Consider the following 19,836-nt stretch of genomic DNA (forward strand, 5'->3'; position numbering starts at 1 on the left):
AACAACCATACCACTCGTTACATGAAAATTACAAGAAGCAAACATTGTAACTTTCCAAGCATCCTCACAGAGAAGCTTACTGATAACCCCATATGGGGGGGGGGGGGGGGGGGGGGGGGGAGAGAGAAATCTCTCCACTTGCAAAGAAAGGATTTGAAGATCAGATTACACAATAATAAAAAGGAAGTATTTTTGATCACCAAATAACTATCATTTCCTGTTCCTGCATGCTCAAGATGATCAAGAGTCAGTAACTTGGACTGACACAAGAAAAACAATCATCAAGTTTTTCCAGTTTTTTGAACAGATACAAATCCCTAGGGATATAAATCAGCGCAAGGTAGCATATGTCATCTGTATTCTTGGGTACAACTTCTTCCTTCAAACTCTCATAGAAAATCCTAAGTCTATATTCCCTGTATCCTCTTGACTGAAGAAAAGACATTAGACAAAAGCATTTAGCCTCCTTGTCAGCTCCTTATCAGTAAAATCTATCACAAACTGGGACCAGTACTACTGATCTCCTATGAAAGTTACTAGGTCTGTCCCTGCGAGCAAAGCAGGTAGAACTGGGCACACTGTCTGTAACGACTCTTCCCTCCTCCAGAGAACTTGGGAGAACTCCAGCTGGGTTGATGCTCAAAATACCCACAGGATATAACTGCTAAGTGAAAGGGTTCCTCAGTATTTAAATAAGCTGTTGACCTCTTTCAAGGTTCTTTCCATATCATAGTAGTTGCTACTCTGTTTACATCCATGGTAATGCTCTACCCTATTGAAGTAAGTCTCTTGCAGTAAAGCAAGATTTATTTTTCATGAAGGAAGGCATGACTGTATCCTCATACTCCCTTTTCAAGGGTCAAATTATTTTTATGTCACTTAATACAGAAGCACTGGTTCTGTTGACAGGAAAAAGTTACCCTGTGAAAAAAACCATGGCATTAATGCAAGTCAGAATTACAAAGCTACATTTCTGCAACATCCTAAGCAAGCTTCCTCACAGCAATTTCCAATAATATTCTAGAACTGACCTTGCATATAAACAGAGTTTGCAAGGGGGGGGGGATCAAAAAGAATAGATTTCAGTGTTGAAACACAGTATATAGTCTTCTGACTGCTAATTTACAGGACTGCACATAACCATTTTAATAAGAAAAGCATATAAATAGTTCTTCTCTGTCTTATTTAAGGACCAGTATCCTTAAATAAGAGAGCGTTAAAAGTCAAAGTGAACTGAGCTTAAGTGCCCCGTATAACATTGGAAAACTATTGAGGTTTTTTAAAAAATGAAATATACATATATATTTGTCTCTACACATATATACGCATATACATATACATATATGTGTACACACACGTATAAATACATACAGATAGGTAGATAACTTGACTTCTTTTTCTAGGATTTCTGACAGGTCCCTCTGCATTATGTCTCAAGTGCATGATCAATCCATCTTTATTGCACCTCTCCAATAGATATATACATAAATAAACTGTTTTCTAGTTCATAAACTCTGCTTCTGCAGAGACTTAGCTAACATATTCTGCCAGAAGATTATATAATGAGCCCATATTTGTACAGATGACAGTCCAGGACTTCAAATATTTATTAAGCACTGTTTTGCTTATTGTGTTTCTGTGTCATGCAAGAACATAAAATATAACATTTCCACAATCCTTGGGACAACTACAGTTTTCTCCGACTGTAATCTGGATGGTAAGCCCCCAGGTTGGTTTTTTGTTTGTTTGTTGTTTGTTTTTTGGGGTTTTTTTTTGGGGGGGGGGTGATTTGTGGGGGTTTTTTGTGGGTTTTTTTTTGGTTGGGTTGGAAGGGACCTTAAAGATCATCTAGTTCCAACCCCACCTGCCATGGGCAGGGACACCTTCCACTAGACCAGGTTGCTCAAAGCCCCATCCAACCTGGCCTTGAACACTTCCAATGATGGTGCATTCACAACTTCTCTGGGTAACCTGTTCCAGTGCCTCACCGCCCTCACAGTAAAGAATTTCTTCCTTACATCTAACCTAAATCTACCCTCTTTCAGTTTAAAGCCATTACGCCTTGTCCCGTCATTACACGCCTTTGTAAAAAGTCCGTCTCAGGCTTTCTTGTAGGCCCCCTTTAGGTACTGGGAGGCTGCTGTAAAGGCCCCAGAGCTGAACGCAGTACTCAATGACAGTTCTCCATGACAGATATAAAAGTAAGAGTACTTAAACATTTAATTTTCAGAATGGGATATCTAATGCTACAGAAAACAACCTAGCATCAGTACTATTCATGAAGTGCAGGGAAACTTGATTAAAAATTGATTTCTATTAAAAATTCTCATTAAAATAGTGATTTCATTCCATTCCAACTTTCTGCAGAAATACATTACCTTTGATTCATTCTCATAATTCATTTAGAAAAATAAAACCCCAGCCATCTTGAAAGCAAGCAATTATTCTTTTCTCATTGACATTCTGGAAACTTTTCTTAATGAATTTCTATTTTCAGGTACTCAGGGCTCCTTCCCCCTTTTCACTGATTTTTGTTTTCTTCCTTCCTTCTTCATTATAAACACACTGAAAATCATTTTACCATTACAGACAACCATCCTACCTTTTCAAAAACTCTTAAAAATTGGTCATAAGTTATTTTTAAATTTCTCTAAACTAAACTAATTCCTTTTTAACGGAACCTTAAGAATGAAAGGAACTGGAATGAACAGAAGTTAGCCTGAACTATCAAGCCCAGACTTCAAACTAGATTTCAACATCCTAATAGTTCACCTGTGTTAACAGCCAATTCTCTGGATGCAGTAATTTTTTAAAAAGTCAGTTTGTAAAATTTTTATTTTAACTAGTTCTTATACAGTTCAGGGATATCTGAATCAGAAAATTCAGATGTCAAATATACTAATCTCTCTTTTGTTATGTACGATAGTAAGATATACCAGCCTCTCCTGTTCCTTGAGTAACAGGATGCTATGGAACATCACATTGCAGTGTGAATTTACAGGATACTCTGGATTTACCCTGGATATTTACATAAGGAGATAGAATAAAGTGACAAAGAATTTATAAATTCATACTCTGTTATGCATTAATCATCCAATGTAAGCAAGCCTTAGCAGTGGTTTCACAGGGACTAATATCCCAAGTGTAGCAAGCCAATTTACACTTATTCCACAGCAATGTCCTTTGTAAGAAACTCAAATGACAGTGAGCTGTAAATTCAAATTTTACCTCATTGTGTGCTATGTTCTTCACACAAACAAACTTTCTGTTTAGTTAACAGTTCCACTTTCAAATCCTCCCAAGAAATGTGTGACTCTGCAATCCTGCTTTATACTATGAAAAGTTTTCATACTTAAAATTATTTTAGTTTATTTTAAAACTATTTTTCAAAAGATATGAAAAAAGACTTAAAGAAGGACTATTACCATACTGTCTCCAATCCACATTAGGAGGCAAATTCAGCCACAGAATGAAGTTATTGAGTTCATTTAAGTAGGATGGCAACGAATGGAAACCTTTTTGGTTGTACCACACCTGGAAGAGAGAATGGAAATTGTGAATCAAAAATGAGTTGAATCTGAACGCTGATCTGAAAGCTCCCGTACACCTTGAAGAATTGCACAAAGATATCTAATTCTCCTGTTATAACACCTCTTTATGGAAGAAGGTGAACTAGGCAGAACAGAATCGGTTAATTTGTACAGGTCTTTCAACAGCATGCAGCAGTTTGTTTTCTACTGTACACCTATGCTAATTATTAAATTGAGATTCTCTGATTTAGTGGAACACTGTGTCCCTTTCTTTACACACATTTGGTCAAACAAATAGAGGAAAAACAATGCAAAACCAACATTGGCCAATTTAATTAAAAATACAAAAAGATGAGTAAAACTAATGTTACAAGTGGAGAACATTATTGAAATTCCAAAAAGACTTATCTAAATAATACCGGCAAGTGACAGACAGCATAAAATGTCTAGGAACAGAATATTCTAGGAAGTGGGGAAAGAAAGAATCAAGGAGGCACTGTTTACAAGGTGAGTACAAAACTATTCCATAAAGGAAAAAGCTGTGTCTCCAACAAGCAATTATCAGTGGTTTGTCAAGCATGGAGGAAATTAATACGGACAAACCTGAAGGCAGACAAGGCAAGCCAGTCTTTCTGAGGAGCACAGGGAAGCAATTCTGCTGTAACGTATACTTTATCCTCAAATCATGCAGAATCACCCCAACTTGATAAATATACTCAAAATTCACACTTCCACATGCTAGAATGATTGCCGAGAGCCTGATATGTCCCAAAACCGAATATACTGAGGTTTGAGTTTTGCTTTGCCTTTGCAAATCGATTCCATTTCTATGCCTCATTACAGTTAATTATAGTGCCTTTGAACCCACATTATCCATACTGAAAACTAGGTCAAATTATTGTGTATGTTTGTTTTCAGTTTTAGTGACATGTTTAAAATCATCTTTGATTACTATCCATTCCTCACTCCACAGCAACCTTTCATCTCCCCTTTTTGTTTATACAGTTGAAAAACCTTTCCCTATTTGAGATCAGCTATTTGCTAATCCGTGTTTTGTACATCTCAGGTTGATGCTGGGCAATTCTCACTTTGTGTCTGGATTCTGAATTGTACTGCAAAGTGCACAGTTTTTACTATAGGTCTATCTTGTCTTAACACCCTTCTAGGATTTCAGTTTTCTTAGATCCTTTCTAAAATTACCATCTATACAGTTACATCTTGGAAACTTCCCTAAAGATTCTTTTCTCATCACTGATGCTGTTCTCATCCGTGGTCTTCCATATATATGTGCCTCTTCTTGATACTGGTTTAAACTTCCAGATTTTTTATTTATTTACTTGCAGATAATTCTGCTTTTTTCTTTCTTATAGTAGCCACCTACAATCCTTACTTGGACACTACTTCCAGAATTTGACTGTTTTTCCTGTTGCATTCTTCTCTATGTTTCCCAGTGCAGGTTGTCTAATCTTCCGTTCTATTTCCCTCTCTTAATAATTATTTTCTTCTGATTTATTTTCCTGACTACCTACTTGTTTGGATGTCCACATTGTACTCTGTTGTGAGGCAAGGTTTACAACACTCTAATTGTCCATTCAATTTCCTCCCATCTATCCTATATCATGCTTTCAAACAAAACTCTGAGCTCCACTGTCATCTCTCCTATGCCTCTCACCCTTGAATGATCTTTGCCGTAAGCTCTGTTAGTCATTATTTTAAAAATGAGCAGCTTTGGTCTACCACTGCTCTTGCTTGCATTAGCTTTCACATTTTCTACTCTTCTTTATGTGGTCTTCACAACTGCTTGAAATCTCAACAGCATCTTATGTCCCCACATTTAAAGAAGAGAAAAAAGAACAAATCCCAAACTCTTTCCCCCTTTGCAAACTCCTGTGCAACTCCTTTGTTCTCCTCTAGTTCAATTCCCACAAATTACTACACAAACTAGATCTCCTATTCTTTAATCAACAAGAGAGTTCTTTAAAGAAATGAAGCGAAATAGAACCTAAGTGTCCTGAGGAAAACTGCAAATCTTTGCACTGCTGGATCTCCTGTGCAAATAGCAACCAGAGCAAAGAAACATAAACAAGTGATCAAGGATAGCCAGTCTTTTTCACAGCCCCACACCCCCATTTCTTATTCTATCTTTTTAAAAAAGATATGTGCCGAATAGAAAGTTATACATACATAATGAAACTCCACTGCAATTGCGTTCATTGTGTTAAAAAAGGCAATTAAGAAAACAATAAAGCAAAATTCTGATGACACATCCTCAAAAGTTCTCAAGTGTTCACAGAACACCTTAGAAATATAATAATGTGACCAATATTCAAATGAAAATACAAAAACCACAACAGAGCATTGTGTGTAACAATACATTTCAATATCCCACACGTTAATTAGAATTCTTCCTTCAAGCTACATTACATTATGTAACTGAATCAAACCACCAGGAAATAACCAAATTGAAGCTGGATATTTAATTTTTTATAATCTGGCAAAAGAGGCATTTGACCTTGTTCACTTCATCAGAAGATAAATTTAAGTTCTTTTTTCTAAGGTCTTGTGGCTTATTCTAAATTGATTGCAAAGGTAGAATATAAAAAAGGAAAAATTTTAGTTCCTGCTGAAATATCTTTCATATTTCTTGTGTGCCACACAGGTAAATTATTTATAGAGGGCAGAAAAGACATGAGCAATGGAAAAATATATAGATTAAGATGATTAATTTTTATTTTCATTATTTTATCTTCTATCCATGATTGATAAAATTCCTTCCTAAGGAAAAACATGGCCTCTCACCACATTAGATATCAGTTCTGTAAAGACATGTTTTCCATTATTCCATACCATTTTTACCTGCTGTTACTATTCCAGAATAACGCTAGACTGACTTTTTAACTAACCTATGGCCTATCAAGAAAAAAGGATGCAGAGGGGCAGAGAAATCCCTAAGCATTGCTGGACCAGGTTCATGATGGGGAGGCAGAGAGAAGGGGTATTAGACTGGAGAGATGTAACTTCCTCTGGACACTTATACTGTTACTGTAAAGCCTCAAATCCCAACCCTTGCGATCGGAAAAATGCACACTTCAGAATGCCATGTAAACAGTAAAAATTGCCTTTCAGGACTATTTAAAATTACCACATGTTCTTCTTATATTTAATTATGTTATAAACACCAGCAACTATGAAATCATTATGGAACACTTTTTGCCCACATTAGAAAAGGAAACCAAAGAATATACAGTCATGAAAACACAAAAAATTTGAGGAGGAGTTGTGCTTTTGCCACATAGCAGTGATCATCAATGAATGTCAATAATCAATGGTTTTAATCAGCCGCATTTGTCGTGTGGTAGATATATTCTTTCTTGTGCATGCACACATACACATTCTTCATGTGCATGCATATACCATGTATGTGGTTTATACAGCATGGTATGATTAGGTAAAGTAAAATAGGTATTGAATAAGTATTTTTAATTTGAACTGGAAAAATTGTTGGCTTTTTGAGTGGAGGAGAATAACATACAAAGATTCAGAAATTTTCTAAAATGAAATGAATTGTACAGTAAGTCTCTTCAAATGCAAATTTCTCATTTTCTTTCGTACAAGGCTATGTAAATGGTACATTCACTGTCTCATGAACAAGCCTGAAAGGTCAAAGTAAAAGTCTGGTCATTAATTACTGAAAGGTTAATGCAATAATTTGACACTGCATCAGTTGAAAGCCACTTCCAGGAGGTATTTTAGATAACACAGTGCCCTTTATAAATCTACTCCACTATTTTCTTTGGGTCTGAAATATGAAGCTTACTCACTAACAGGATAACTATAATTTATCCCTGTGCTGATGGCAGGTGGAGCTCTACACCAAAGACATTTAAAAAAAAAAAAGGACCCTGACAAAAACCACAGTGCAGGCATGTCAAAACAAGAGTCTAAAATGATTAAAGGTCCATAGGACAAAAACAGCAGTTAGAAAAACACATCTTACTGCAATCCTCTAGCACCTCAAGTTTCTAATGAAGGATTGATGGAACTGGAGTTCTAAGCTGTAAGAAATCTGGGGGTAGAAGGGAGATCACAAATGACCAAAATGAAAATATGTATAAGGTAGTGTGTGTATATAAGATAGAGAGATTTTTAACAAAACTACATGGAAAAGGCATTGCAAACAAGCAGTGATTTTGCAAAACTAAACATGAAATGATATTGGATTGGAGAATATGTTGTTTTAACACATGGTTGTTTTAACACTTTGTCCCAAAATGGATTTTGGGATAGAGCTTATTTACACTGTTCCTTCTCTTCTTCTTTTATAAAAGCAAATAAAATCTAGTTTCAATACCCCCATAAAGCAATTTAAAGGCAGAAGCATCTTTCTTTCATATTCTAATCTGGAATCTGCAAAGTCCATAGCTTCCTCTTAACAAATCTGTTTTGCCTCAGATACAAAAATAGAGACCACTCACTGATATTCTTCAATACTCCTCCAAGACTGCTGTTCCTTTACTCATTACTGGTCTACATTTGAATGGATCTCAAAAGAACCTTTCAAAGCATTCCCAAGGAAAATAAAATCCCTTGCACTGATAATCACCTGTTAGCCTCTAGGTCCCATCCCAAGTTTTCACAGTATGGAGATACTATATCATTCCACTGCATACCTAAAGGCCCCAAAGAAGAGCTCTTTATTTCAATTGTGCTTAGAATAATCCTTCTTTTCTTGACTTCAGAGGTAGCTCCAGACAGAAAACAATGGCTCTGTGTAGCATTGCAAGACAATATGATCTACTGTCAAGAAGAGCTTCAGATTTCACAACCTGACTAATTTCAGCAAGGCACACTTCAATTTCTTGGGATAAAAATGGAAAGTTACTCATATTTGAAAACGGGATCATAAACACAGGGTAGCATATTTATTATGTAGAAGAAGCTACTCCTAGAAGCTAAATCTTTGCTGGGGGGGGAAGGGGGGGAAGAGAGAAATGTAGCAAAGAAAAGTATTCCTTGCAGGAATGAAAAAAGCATCAATAATAACTCATTTTTGAGATGTTCAATGAACTTTTGTCTATCTGACATTGACTTTTTATAGAAAACAAAAAACAATAAAGGAATATCTGGGCTGCCTACCTAAAAAAAAAGTTTTAAAGGTGAGCTCAGTTAGACTCCGAAATAAGTTCACAGGAAAAAACAACAAAAGCCATATCATTTGACTCATTTAAAACTGCTTCTCAGAACACAGGAGAATATTTCAAGAATTATGAACAGAGAAGTGGACTATAATAGACAGAGGGTTTTCTCTCAATTTCTAAATGCAAGGATTTTATGTAATGATTTATTTGCTAAGTGCTCTGAAGTCTGGAGCCTGAATAAGTAAGCAACACATACATACAAATGTGCACACGTACATGCAACCCTTACCTTAGCCAGAGGCTTAGATTTGGTGTTATTCAATTTCCTATCTTGAAGTTCAGAGGCTTTCCTCCCTCCAAAAGACCAACCACCATATCTGGTAATAGAAAATAAAGTAATAACAAGTTACCTGCCTTAAGCTTAGCAGTCTTTTCATGCAATGATAAAGTGGTAATATCTACATTAATGCTTTATTTTTCAACTGAAAGTAAAACTTCACCCCTCACAAACCCCTTCTCTGTTAAAAAGGACAAGCTGAATATACTCTTGAATCAGGTGAACGTTATTGCTCTTTTCCAGCAAAGAGATTCCCTCAGATAAGATTTTTTACTTTCTGAAAGCTGAAATCCCTGAGCAACAGGAGGGTTTGTGAGCAAGTGAGGTATTACTGACTTTCAGAAACATCTTAAACAGCTTGATTTCTTCCTACTCCATTCATATACCCGCTCAAATCTTTCATCCTAAGATGTTTACATCTACTTTTATCAAATCAAATACACTTTTTTTTAATGCATAAATGGCTAACAATTTCTTCTCCTTGATAAAATCATACTTGGTCTAGTATTTGCACTTATGTCTAAGGCAGTGGTTGAGCTGTAAAGGCACATAAGTAAACCTCGAAATACAGCAGATTATCACCTCTGTGGCTGGTATCACAGAATATGAAGTCTTGCCAGGGGGATACCAGCCCTTTTTACTTCAAAGAAAAGATTAATTGGAGCATATCCACCTCTATTTGATTGAGTCTCTGAGGAATGGAAACTATATTGTTCGTCTGATTTGCATATGCATATACATTTTCTTTCTCTGAGATGCTGAAATAACTCTCTGTATGGCAAGAAGATCCAGGGTATGCCTAGAGGCAATTATCATGCGACTGCTGGAGGAAGCTCTGAGAAGTGGCCATGGAGGGGGTTCCATGTTACCTTAGCCTGACTCTACACCTTGATAACAACCAACAGATAAAGGCAACTACCCCTTATATTCTCAGTGACGTAGGTCTATGCTTTGGATCAGGAAGGACTGTGTTTGTTATACACAAAGGATAAACAAAGGTTAGATATTTTAAGGTTACCTTGCTTTGTTGGAAGGCCTCACTAAATATTCTTCCACAAGGAACCCTGAAAGATTATACAAAATATGTCCTTCCTTATTCTTCACATAGGGAGCAGAGGTATTGAAACTTGGACACATCTGAAAAACAGTATACATAAGTAAAGCACTCTTAAAAATCAGTGGCACTACATTGAGCCATATTTTTTGAATTTTTATGTAGATTTTACAGTATTGCTTTTCAACTGGATTTGTCTTTCTCAGCTTTGATAACTTTTCAATAAATTATGTATGGTTTTATGGTTATAAGGCATCTCAGATAATTGTGTCACCTACATATTAGAACCCCCTTTGATTTCTCTTGCAACCCTGTCAGTCAGTTTTGTTTTGAAAACATCAAAACTTGTATATAAGTTTAGAAATGTTTACAGCAATGAAAAAGGCAAGACTGCTATTCACTTGTGCCTGAGAAGAAACACAAAAAAGACACCAGATGAATATGAGATGAAAACAAAATTCTAATTAATGCAATATGCTTCTAAAAATTTCATTGAGGGACTGCAGAGAAGAATAAAGGAAGATGTTTTCTAATGATTCTGTGGGATATTCCCACAACCGAAGAAAAGGAGACAGATATTATGATAGGATATCTCAGAAGCCTTATAAAGTACATTATGTATATCAACTGAAAAATTTTAATGCTTATTTGACATCTCAACCCTACACAAATTAAAAATCACTCTCAGAGATTCTGATTTTCCATAGCTCACAGATACAGGTTCTGCCTCCACTGTCAAGTGACTTCTCTCCTTTGAGCTTTCATGGTTAATGGACCTCTCCCTGTGTGAGTTCCCATTCCCATTTTATTGAAGCTTCTCGTATTTTAAGTATACGTCTCACTAGTATTAGAGGCAAATTTGTTCCTTGCCCAGCAAAGTAAAAAATTAGTTTCCTCCTTCCACTTTTCCCAAAACTGTATTGCTATATTTCAGATGCAACTTTTACTCTAAATATTGATATCTTTATGAAGGAGATAACTTATTTGATAGAATGGTCCCATCCAGGGAAATATATTTGTCACTTCAGACACAGTTTCACATTTTTGTTTATTACTCAACCTCAGAGCAAGTCAGCAGGAAAACTCACTAGTCAAGAAGGTCAGAAACTCATTATGTTTTTCAAAATCCTTTCTTTCCTTGAAGGCTGTTTTATTTTCAAATACACAATCCAAATCAAAATCAAACATTAACAATTAAATCTCATTCACATGTAGATTCCCTGGTAGTTTCTATCAGCTGGGATCATCTGCCCTTCCCTTTTGAAAGTAAGTAGTTTTCCAGATATTATGGAAGTGTTATGTTTTAACCTTGTTTTACATGAGCTTTTTGTAAGCAAAGTCCTAAATGACCAGCAGGTCGAGGGAGGTGATTCTCCCCCTCTACGCCGCTCTCGTGAGACCCCACCTGGAGTACTGTGTTCAGCTCTGGGGCCCCCAACATAAAAAGGCATGGACCTGTTGGAGCAAGTCCAGAGGAGGGCCACAAAGATGATCAGAGGGATGGAACACCTCTCCTATGAAGACAGGCTGAGAGAGTTGGGGTTGTTCAGCCTGGAGAAGAGAAGGCTCCGGGGAGACCTTATAGCAGCCTTCCACTACCTAAAGGGGGCCTACAAGAAAGCCCGAGATGGACTTTTTACAAGGGCATGTAGTGATGGGACAAGGGGTAATGGCTTTAAACTGAAAGAGGGTAGATTTAGGCTAGATGTAAGGAAGAAGTTCTTTACTGTGAGGGTGGTGAGGCACTGGAACGGGTTGCCCAGAGAAGTTGTGGATGCCCCATCCCTGGAAGAGTTCAAGGTCAGGTTGGCTGGGGCTTTGAGCAACCTGGTCTAGTGGAAGGTGTCCTTGCCCATGGCAGGGGGTTTGGAACTAGATGATCTTTAAAGTCCCTTCCAACCCAAACCATTCTATGATTCTATAACATATTCAAAGCAAAGTTGCATCTGCTGAGAATAGTTTAGCCATCTCTGATTACTGTTATTTCAGATCAATTTATAGCCATTTCTAGTGCATATATACACACACACACATATATATATACATCAAAATTGTGCAAGCTCTTTCCCTGAAGACTTCAGAACACGTAGGCCAAACATTAGATGAAACAGAAGGAAATCTCCAATCATAACAAAGCCAGTGCTCTGAGGGTTTATTTCCTCATCCCTTTCTCTAGTCCTTCAAAAAGAACAGTCAAGATATTAGATGTAATATACACACACATAATTTTTACATACATAAGTAAATATAAAATGACATACCTCTTGTTCAGCCACACATCCACATGAATCCTGGGGTGATGTAGATTCCATCTGCCAACATGAATTATTTTTTCTAACGGGAATAAACATAACAATAGGAACAAACATTAAATGAAAGGAATATATTACTTAACAGAAGAAATCCACAGAGTAACGAGCAGATCTGGCATCTTGAACACCTTCTTAGCATTTTGCCACAGTGGCAGCTGTGTCTAAAGTTATATCAATTTTACTCATTTGTATCAAAGTGGATTCACTAAAAATATTTATATAAGTAAAGCAGCAAATGAGCTGCATGTGTTGTGTTTGCAGCAATAAGAAAAGCATGGTCACCACTCTGCGTTCTTAAATTTGGAAATCTGGAATGCTTCCTAACAAATATCGTAATTATTGTCTAACATTCATTCATATGGACACCAGACTTGATCAAAATCCTCCTGAAATTAAACAGAAAGTTGTCACTGACTTTTAAGGGGTTAGAATCAGGTCTTTAACAGTGAAGCCTACTTAGGTGCTTTACCTGGATGCCAGCTCCTTCATCATAACAGATTTGTCATTAACCTCATACTGCCAAGAAAAGCTTGAGATAGTCCACGTTACACAGAAAAACAATATTGAATTTACAATATTTACAATTTACAATTAAGGAAGTAGTTATGCTATTCACAGTTACCCTTGTTTTGAATGCATGCATGTGTTGTCCCAATCAGAGAAATATCTCAGCAGAATCTGAGAAAGGTTTCCTAGGTTATCATCTTCAGTGCTGTTCAAAGTTGGCCACGGGGGCGGCGGGGGGGGGGACCAGAAAAAGAAACACAAACATGTTAATATGTCTAGTTCTGTTAACTTTAACTTTCAGGCTCAAGATCCTACATGTTTACCAAGAAATTAAAGAACTATAAAATCCATGCATAGGAAACATACCAAAACAGCAAAACAATCTCATTTCAAAAACTATATGTGAACATGTAAAGAAAATTCAATACAATTATGGCTAAACAAATCTCAACATCTCCCCATGGCCATCTTTCTCTTTATAAACACGTATTCCTAACAGTTAGCATGGTTTAAGTGGTTTTATGGTTCATTTATAAATTCAAACAGCATCATGTTATGTTTATGAAGATATCTGGATATTTGTCCAGTAGAGAAAGTGATCTGTATGTGATATGCACTGAATATAGAATAGTTCAGAGCTGAGATTTAGAATCTGTACATTAAAAATAAATAAATAATCTAGTTGGTTTCAAAGCTGAACATATAGAAACTAGAGGTTGAGTAAGAAGGGCACCAGGCTTTGTTAATACTGTGTGACACTTTCAAACCTGAGAATTATTTTGAGAAAATGGCTTCAGGCCTAAGCAATTAGTTAAAACGAAGCATGCAAGGGCTTGTTTAAATACACTTGTGCATTTACATATAAATGGCCATAGCTGGTATTGAAACAGATTACCCAGTTCAAACTGCTCCAAAATCTTTGCCCTTTCCTCCAGAAAATCCTTTGCACAATGCTTTTCTAATCTCTCCCTCATAATAATCTACAAAAATGTACTAAACATCTGAAAAATAAATAGCTATTGTAAAAAGTAACCTATTATTCTTCCTATAATACAAATAGTCTTTAAAATATGAGAACTCAAGGGTAAAGGTCTGAGAACCCTGAATATTTATGATGATGGATGAGCCCTTTACCTAAAGAAGGATTCTGCATTGTCATAAAGTCTTGGTGTCAGCTTGAGAGAAGGATAATCAATAGCCAGCGGCTTCACACTAAACAAGGCCATTGCCAGTGCAACAAAGAGGACAGGCAGCAGCACATTGGACAGACTTCCTCTCCAGTCTCGCCTAGTGTGGTGAAACCTCTTCATCAGAAGGGCAACAATCTGTGCGAGAACAAGACGGGCTCCACACGCACTTGAGGCCCCTGTAAGTGAGATATCTGAGGGAGACAAAAAAAAGACCCAACTCTTTACAAACAAGGAAAATCAAATTAAACTTTCATGTGCTACATTTTCAAATATAGTACATAATAGTCTTTTTTATAGAAAAAACAAAACTACATAAACCTACAATATTCTCCTGGATGGAATAGTATAACCCCCCAAGTATAACTAACTAACTCTTCCTATAAGGGAAAACAGATATTCAGCTAACATGTTATCTCTATAGCTCCCTGTACACAGCTAAAGGAGTATTGAATACCTCTTTTCCCATGGTCCTCGCTCTGGTGCAACCATTCCTTGTGCATTGCTGACTTTGCTCCTAGGCAAATTACTATGACATGCATGGCCTGTATTAGCACTAAGGTCTTGATCCACCTTGACTGAAATCAGTGGCAACTTTTCCACAGGGATTTCAATGGGATGTCTTCAGAGTATGTAATAGAGCTTCACAGATGCTAGAGACGTGGATTCTCTTAAAAGCATTCCCTTCTTTTCTCTGCTCATATGGGACTGATAAAATTTTCTAATGTGTTAGTCAATGCAGTTTTCATAATCCCAGCTCATGGGCTGTCCCTCACATTCCCATGGGAGTGTGTCCACAGCTTAGTAACATCTCACCAATCAGACATTTTCCTGATAGACTCTCCCTTAATTTCATTTTATTGTTCTTTGTCAGACACTTGTGAATCACACCAATCACTTTGCCTCCATTTTAGACCCTAATGCCTTCTAGGTATGTGCAGGCTATTACCAGCTTCTCTTATTTGTGGCCTTGCCAGACTGAACGTACTTCAGCCTCTTTTCTTCCTTATAGCATAGAGGTGTCTGGTAGATTTACTACCACAGGTATTTATTTGCACTGTAGCAAGACTGAATAGCCTGTTTATCATAGTGCTCAAAACATAAGTGTATTTTATGATCCCTTGTGATTTGTCTCTTACTACCTTCCCTTCTATATATTGAGACCACTCTAAGCAGCATTTCCATGTTACATTTTAACAACTACTTGTATGGGAGCTTTCAAGTAACCTCAAATTAATTGTCCTTCATTTAGCACCATTTTTTTCTGGTTTACTAGAACTTTAATCCCAGAAGAGAGAGCTGTGGGACAAATGTGGGGGGGGATGGATCAGAAAAAGAAGTTGAACTTCTGACAGAGTAGCCATTGAGCAAAACAGCTCAAATTCTGTACACTACAACAACTGGAGTGTGAATTATAAACTTATGATTTCTTATATTAAAAATTGTGTGTATTTTGCCATGAAAAGTTATAATCAAGTAAACACATTGTGGGAGATTGTGGCTTTCAAGGTTTGGGCCTACACAAGAGGAGGAAGTCAGGTGAGATAGGGCTTCATGGTGACACAAAATACCTCATGTGGACTTCTCAAGGCTAAGACTTTTGGAAAAAGATAAACATCACATCCACCCCCAAGAAGAGCAAAAAGGAGGATCCAGGTAAATACAGGCTAATTATCCTCAGTTCCTGGGAAGGTTACAGGCCAAATCCTCCAGAAAACAACATCCAGGATATGAAAAACAAGAAATGACTAGGAATAGACAACATGGACTTGGTAAGGTTGAACCGTGCCACCTGAGAACTGGCCATGAATATAGGACTGGTTTGGCAAATGAAAGAAGAACAGTGGATGCTGTTTACTTCGATTTAACAAAGCCTGTGACATGGTCTCCCACAGTGTCCTTAGAGCAAATGGGGTGAGGAGGACTACAAGGACTGCTGGCCAGACTGCCAGGCACCACACTGCGGGCTGTGAGCAGTGGTACCGTGTCCAACTGAGGAGCAGTTGGTTACTAGGGCAGTCCCTCAGGGGCGATGACAAGGAAAACACTGACTAACCGTACCTTGTTAACATACACATGTGTGCACGCCTGCACCTGGAGGGATCTGCGCTGTTTGGAGCCATCTGCGGGTCAGGCACTGGGGACGAGGAGAACCTCCTGGTAGCAGGAGCAGCTCTCCGGTAGCACCCAGGGACCCCAGTGGCACCAGGGAGCAAAGCCTCTGCTCAGGAAAAGGACAAGAAGCAACAGGCACCAGCTGGAACATGAGAAATTCTGACTTAATATATCAGGAAAAAAAATTTCACTGTGAGGGTGACAACCAAAACTCAAGACCAGGCTGGACAAGGTACTGAGTAACCTGCTCTTACTTGACTCGCTTGACCCGCTCTTTCAACCTCAATATTCTCTGATTTTATCAGATTCCAAATGACTCTAAGTAATTAATTTTGATTTTATTTCTGGGGGAAAAAAATTCCGTATCTATTCTTTTAATTCTGCAACTGAATAACATTTCTTTTTTCCCCAGAAAATCCCACAGAACAGAAATTCTGTCTTTAAGCAGTTCTAATCACAGCTATATCTTGCTAATTTGACAGCTAACACAAATGGGATTTAGGATTTTGAACCTCTGTAGAGAGAAAAAGTAGCTACAAAATTCAGATCCTTGTTCAGCATTCAAGTGCCCCAATCAAGAGCAGTTACATTTTGGGCTTGGAACCTGTTTTTTTCTATAAATTGGACTAGTAGGAGAAGACAATCTTAGTAAAAGAAGAATTTTTTTAAAGCAAACTTCTTATGAATGTATTAAGATCTTTGAATTATTATGGTACGACTCTCAATAGTTGACTCAATACAGAAATTAAGACACTTGGAAGTAGAACAATTTTCAAAGGATCAGTGTTTTTAGAATAAAACAGATCCTGTAAGTGTTTCCAGCTGAGCATCCCTGAAATTGTAAAGTATACCATCTCTCATTTATCAAAGTAGTGAAATGCCAGAAAAGGAGCATAGAATGAGATATTTGCCATAGTCCCGGACCTGTTCATACATTATAAGCATGAAATGTGAGTGAAAGATGCTTCAAAATATTTACCCCTTTGAATCTCTGAAAAAGCACTATGACAGCTACTTTCTGGGGGCAGAAAGGGAAATCAAAGCTGCCATTCATTCTTTTTTCTTGACAAATGGAGTAGAGAGAAATGATAACAAATTAATTCAGATTGCAATAGGAAGAGAAACTGTCATCCTGAATAAAAATAATTGTCCATTTTGTCCAATATCCTGACTCTTACTCAATATTTCTAATGCTGGCCAGCCAAGATACATCACAAGAAGATGCAATAAACTGTTATATTAAAAGTATATGTTTGCCTCAGGCCTTTCTTCTTTTTAAAATGATTTGTCTTTTCTAAAAAACCATATGCTTATTATTTAAAATTCTCATTGAGAAACTTGTCAAATGTCTTTCTGAATCATCTTAAATTTCGATCTTTGTGACCTTGAATTCTGTCATTCCTTTGTGTTTCAGGTAAAAACCAAAAATCTTGTTTATCTGTTTTGAATTTATTCTATTTGATGGTACTGGATATGCTCTTAAATCTTGCTTCAGGAGGCAGGTTATAGAAGTTTCCAATCTGTCTTCTGCATAAATAATCTCAACCTTTCAGTGTCCTCTTATGAAAATCTTTATAGTCCTAATCCACCTCACCACTTGCTTCAAGTCCCCTTATATTACCCCTGTATCAGTCTCAAGATATATTGTGTTCAGTACGGCTGTCTATCAGATGTGGAAACACTGCTGATTTATACAATAGCATTATGCATTCTTGTACTGATCTGCTTGTCTTCTTTATGCATCATACCACTTTGTCTGACTGCAGCCACACTGTGAAAAGCAGCCTGCATTGGGCTTTCCATAATTGACTCAATATGGCTTTCAAGATTCCCAAAGTATTAAATCACTCAAAAAAAAAAAAAAAAAAGGCTAAATATTATTCCTCTGCACACTTGCAATTTAACTCTTCATGTTTCTTAATTCTACATGCATAGTCTAATTTAATTTTCTTTTAACTAGAACCTACAGAATTAATTTTGCTTCATAAAGCTTGTAATTAATTCTCCATCTACATTTGGTATGTATGTCAGGAGGCATAAAAGCAGCACACATTTATGGGAAAACAGTTGCTGATTACCACTGATAATCATAAAGGCTAGAAGACAAGACCAGCTGACCTCTCTGTTATGAAGTCAATTTTTATGCAGAAAGCTTATGGAAATATTCTCATTAATAATTTAGATCATAAAATTAAAAATCTGACCCAACTGTTAGAAGCTGTCTTGCTTGACTTATGACTGCAATTATCTGCAAGAAGTGCAATTATGTTCACAATTAAGTTGTACTTCCCAATTCATCCAGACTCTCCTTTGTATTACGGAAAAGATTTTTGCCGCTTTCCAATTCAAGTAGTTAGTATCAGGTACAGGGAAACAGAGCATAAGTCCTAACATTTGGGAACCAAGATTCTGAAAATCCTTACCTATAGACTACTCTAGAATTAGGAGCAGAACCAAATATTGTAAGAGTCTCTAACTGGATATTAGATGGTCTTTTTCTCTCCTTTTTTGCACTTCTAGAAAATAACGTAATTCTAAACTTTTTTCATGGCACAATAAAATAAGGAAAAATGGGCTATGCAATGGCTATGTTAACAGCCAGGAGTAGACATTTTCGATTCTGCTTCTGTCATTTTGGCATTTAGACAAGTCATTTAGAGGAGGTCCAGATTTTGGGAAGATAATCCTGGAACTGAAATACTCTGGCAAAACAGTCGAGCTAGCTCACATGAAACTGGTTGCATTTGGAAGCAGTAGGTATTACTAGCTTATCAGAAGTTCTGTGCCAACAAGTAGTTCTAGGCTAAGCTAGTGATCTGACATCGTTCTGCATTTCGGCATATGCCGTACTGGCGTAGAGTCAGTTCTAGCCCACCGATCTGTGCACAGCATTCCATTAGAAGGTATAAAAATGTCCTTCATCTTCTTACGTATTTGTTTACTCATTATAAAAAAGAAGTATAATACTGATTTTGTTTCCAGGAGGATTTTGAGGACTGATTTTCATGCAGAACATTTGAATAAAAGGCACTTTGACGGTGTGAGGTATAAAGGGAATGCCTCTAGTCTGTTTCATACTATGATTGATTCTTGCTTATATGTAACAGGGTCATGACCTGTCTCCATACAGAGCTGGTCAGAAAAATCTATGTTTTGGGGGGAATTTCACAAGAGAAATTCCCTTCTGGCATTTTTAGATATAAATCCTCCCATTTCCCCCCAGAGTAATTTTCATTTTAAGCATTGTGAATATTTCATCTAAAAAGTTGATTCAGATTGTGTCCATCTTAAGAATTTCCTGTACAGAAAAGCAAAACTTCAGCAAAACTTACAGTTCCTCCTCCCTCCCCCATACATACTGCTTAATCCAATTAAGTGACATTTTTTGAAGGGAAAACTTTTTTTTTTTTTAATTAAAAATTCAGCTTTACATTCTGGGCCCCAGAATCCAGAATGGGATTCTGCATGGGCCTGAAGATCTTTGAGACAGAATAAGAGAGATCTAGGTGACTGCAGAGTTCATCAGTAAAATTAACATATTTTAAAACCAAAGCATTGGCGTCTGTCACTCCACAACCTTGTGGAGAATCCCCTTCACAACTGACATCTCCCATGCCCAAGCCAGACAGTTGATTGATCAGCGGATTTCCTTCCTT

General features: G+C 37.0%; 1 protein-coding gene across 1 annotated transcript in view; it reads right to left on the minus strand.

Annotated features, from left to right (window-relative positions):
• The window catches only part of ABCA13 (ATP binding cassette subfamily A member 13), a 207,502-nt gene that overhangs the window by 64,224 nt on the left and 123,442 nt on the right, over positions 1-19,836 (minus strand). The window contains exons 36-41 of the mRNA XM_050892372.1: positions 14,013-14,259; positions 12,994-13,083; positions 12,321-12,393; positions 10,024-10,142; positions 8,958-9,045; positions 3,426-3,534 (exon numbers count right to left, since the gene is read on the minus strand). Coding sequence (XP_050748329.1) covers positions 3,426-3,534; positions 8,958-9,045; positions 10,024-10,142; positions 12,321-12,393; positions 12,994-13,083; positions 14,013-14,259 — 726 coding nt within the window. The remainder of the gene's footprint in view (positions 1-3,425; positions 3,535-8,957; positions 9,046-10,023; positions 10,143-12,320; positions 12,394-12,993; positions 13,084-14,012; positions 14,260-19,836) is intronic.

This window comes from Gymnogyps californianus, chromosome 2, assembly GCF_018139145.2.
Source record: "Gymnogyps californianus isolate 813 chromosome 2, ASM1813914v2, whole genome shotgun sequence".
NCBI classification, from domain to species: domain Eukaryota; kingdom Metazoa; phylum Chordata; class Aves; order Accipitriformes; family Cathartidae; genus Gymnogyps; species Gymnogyps californianus.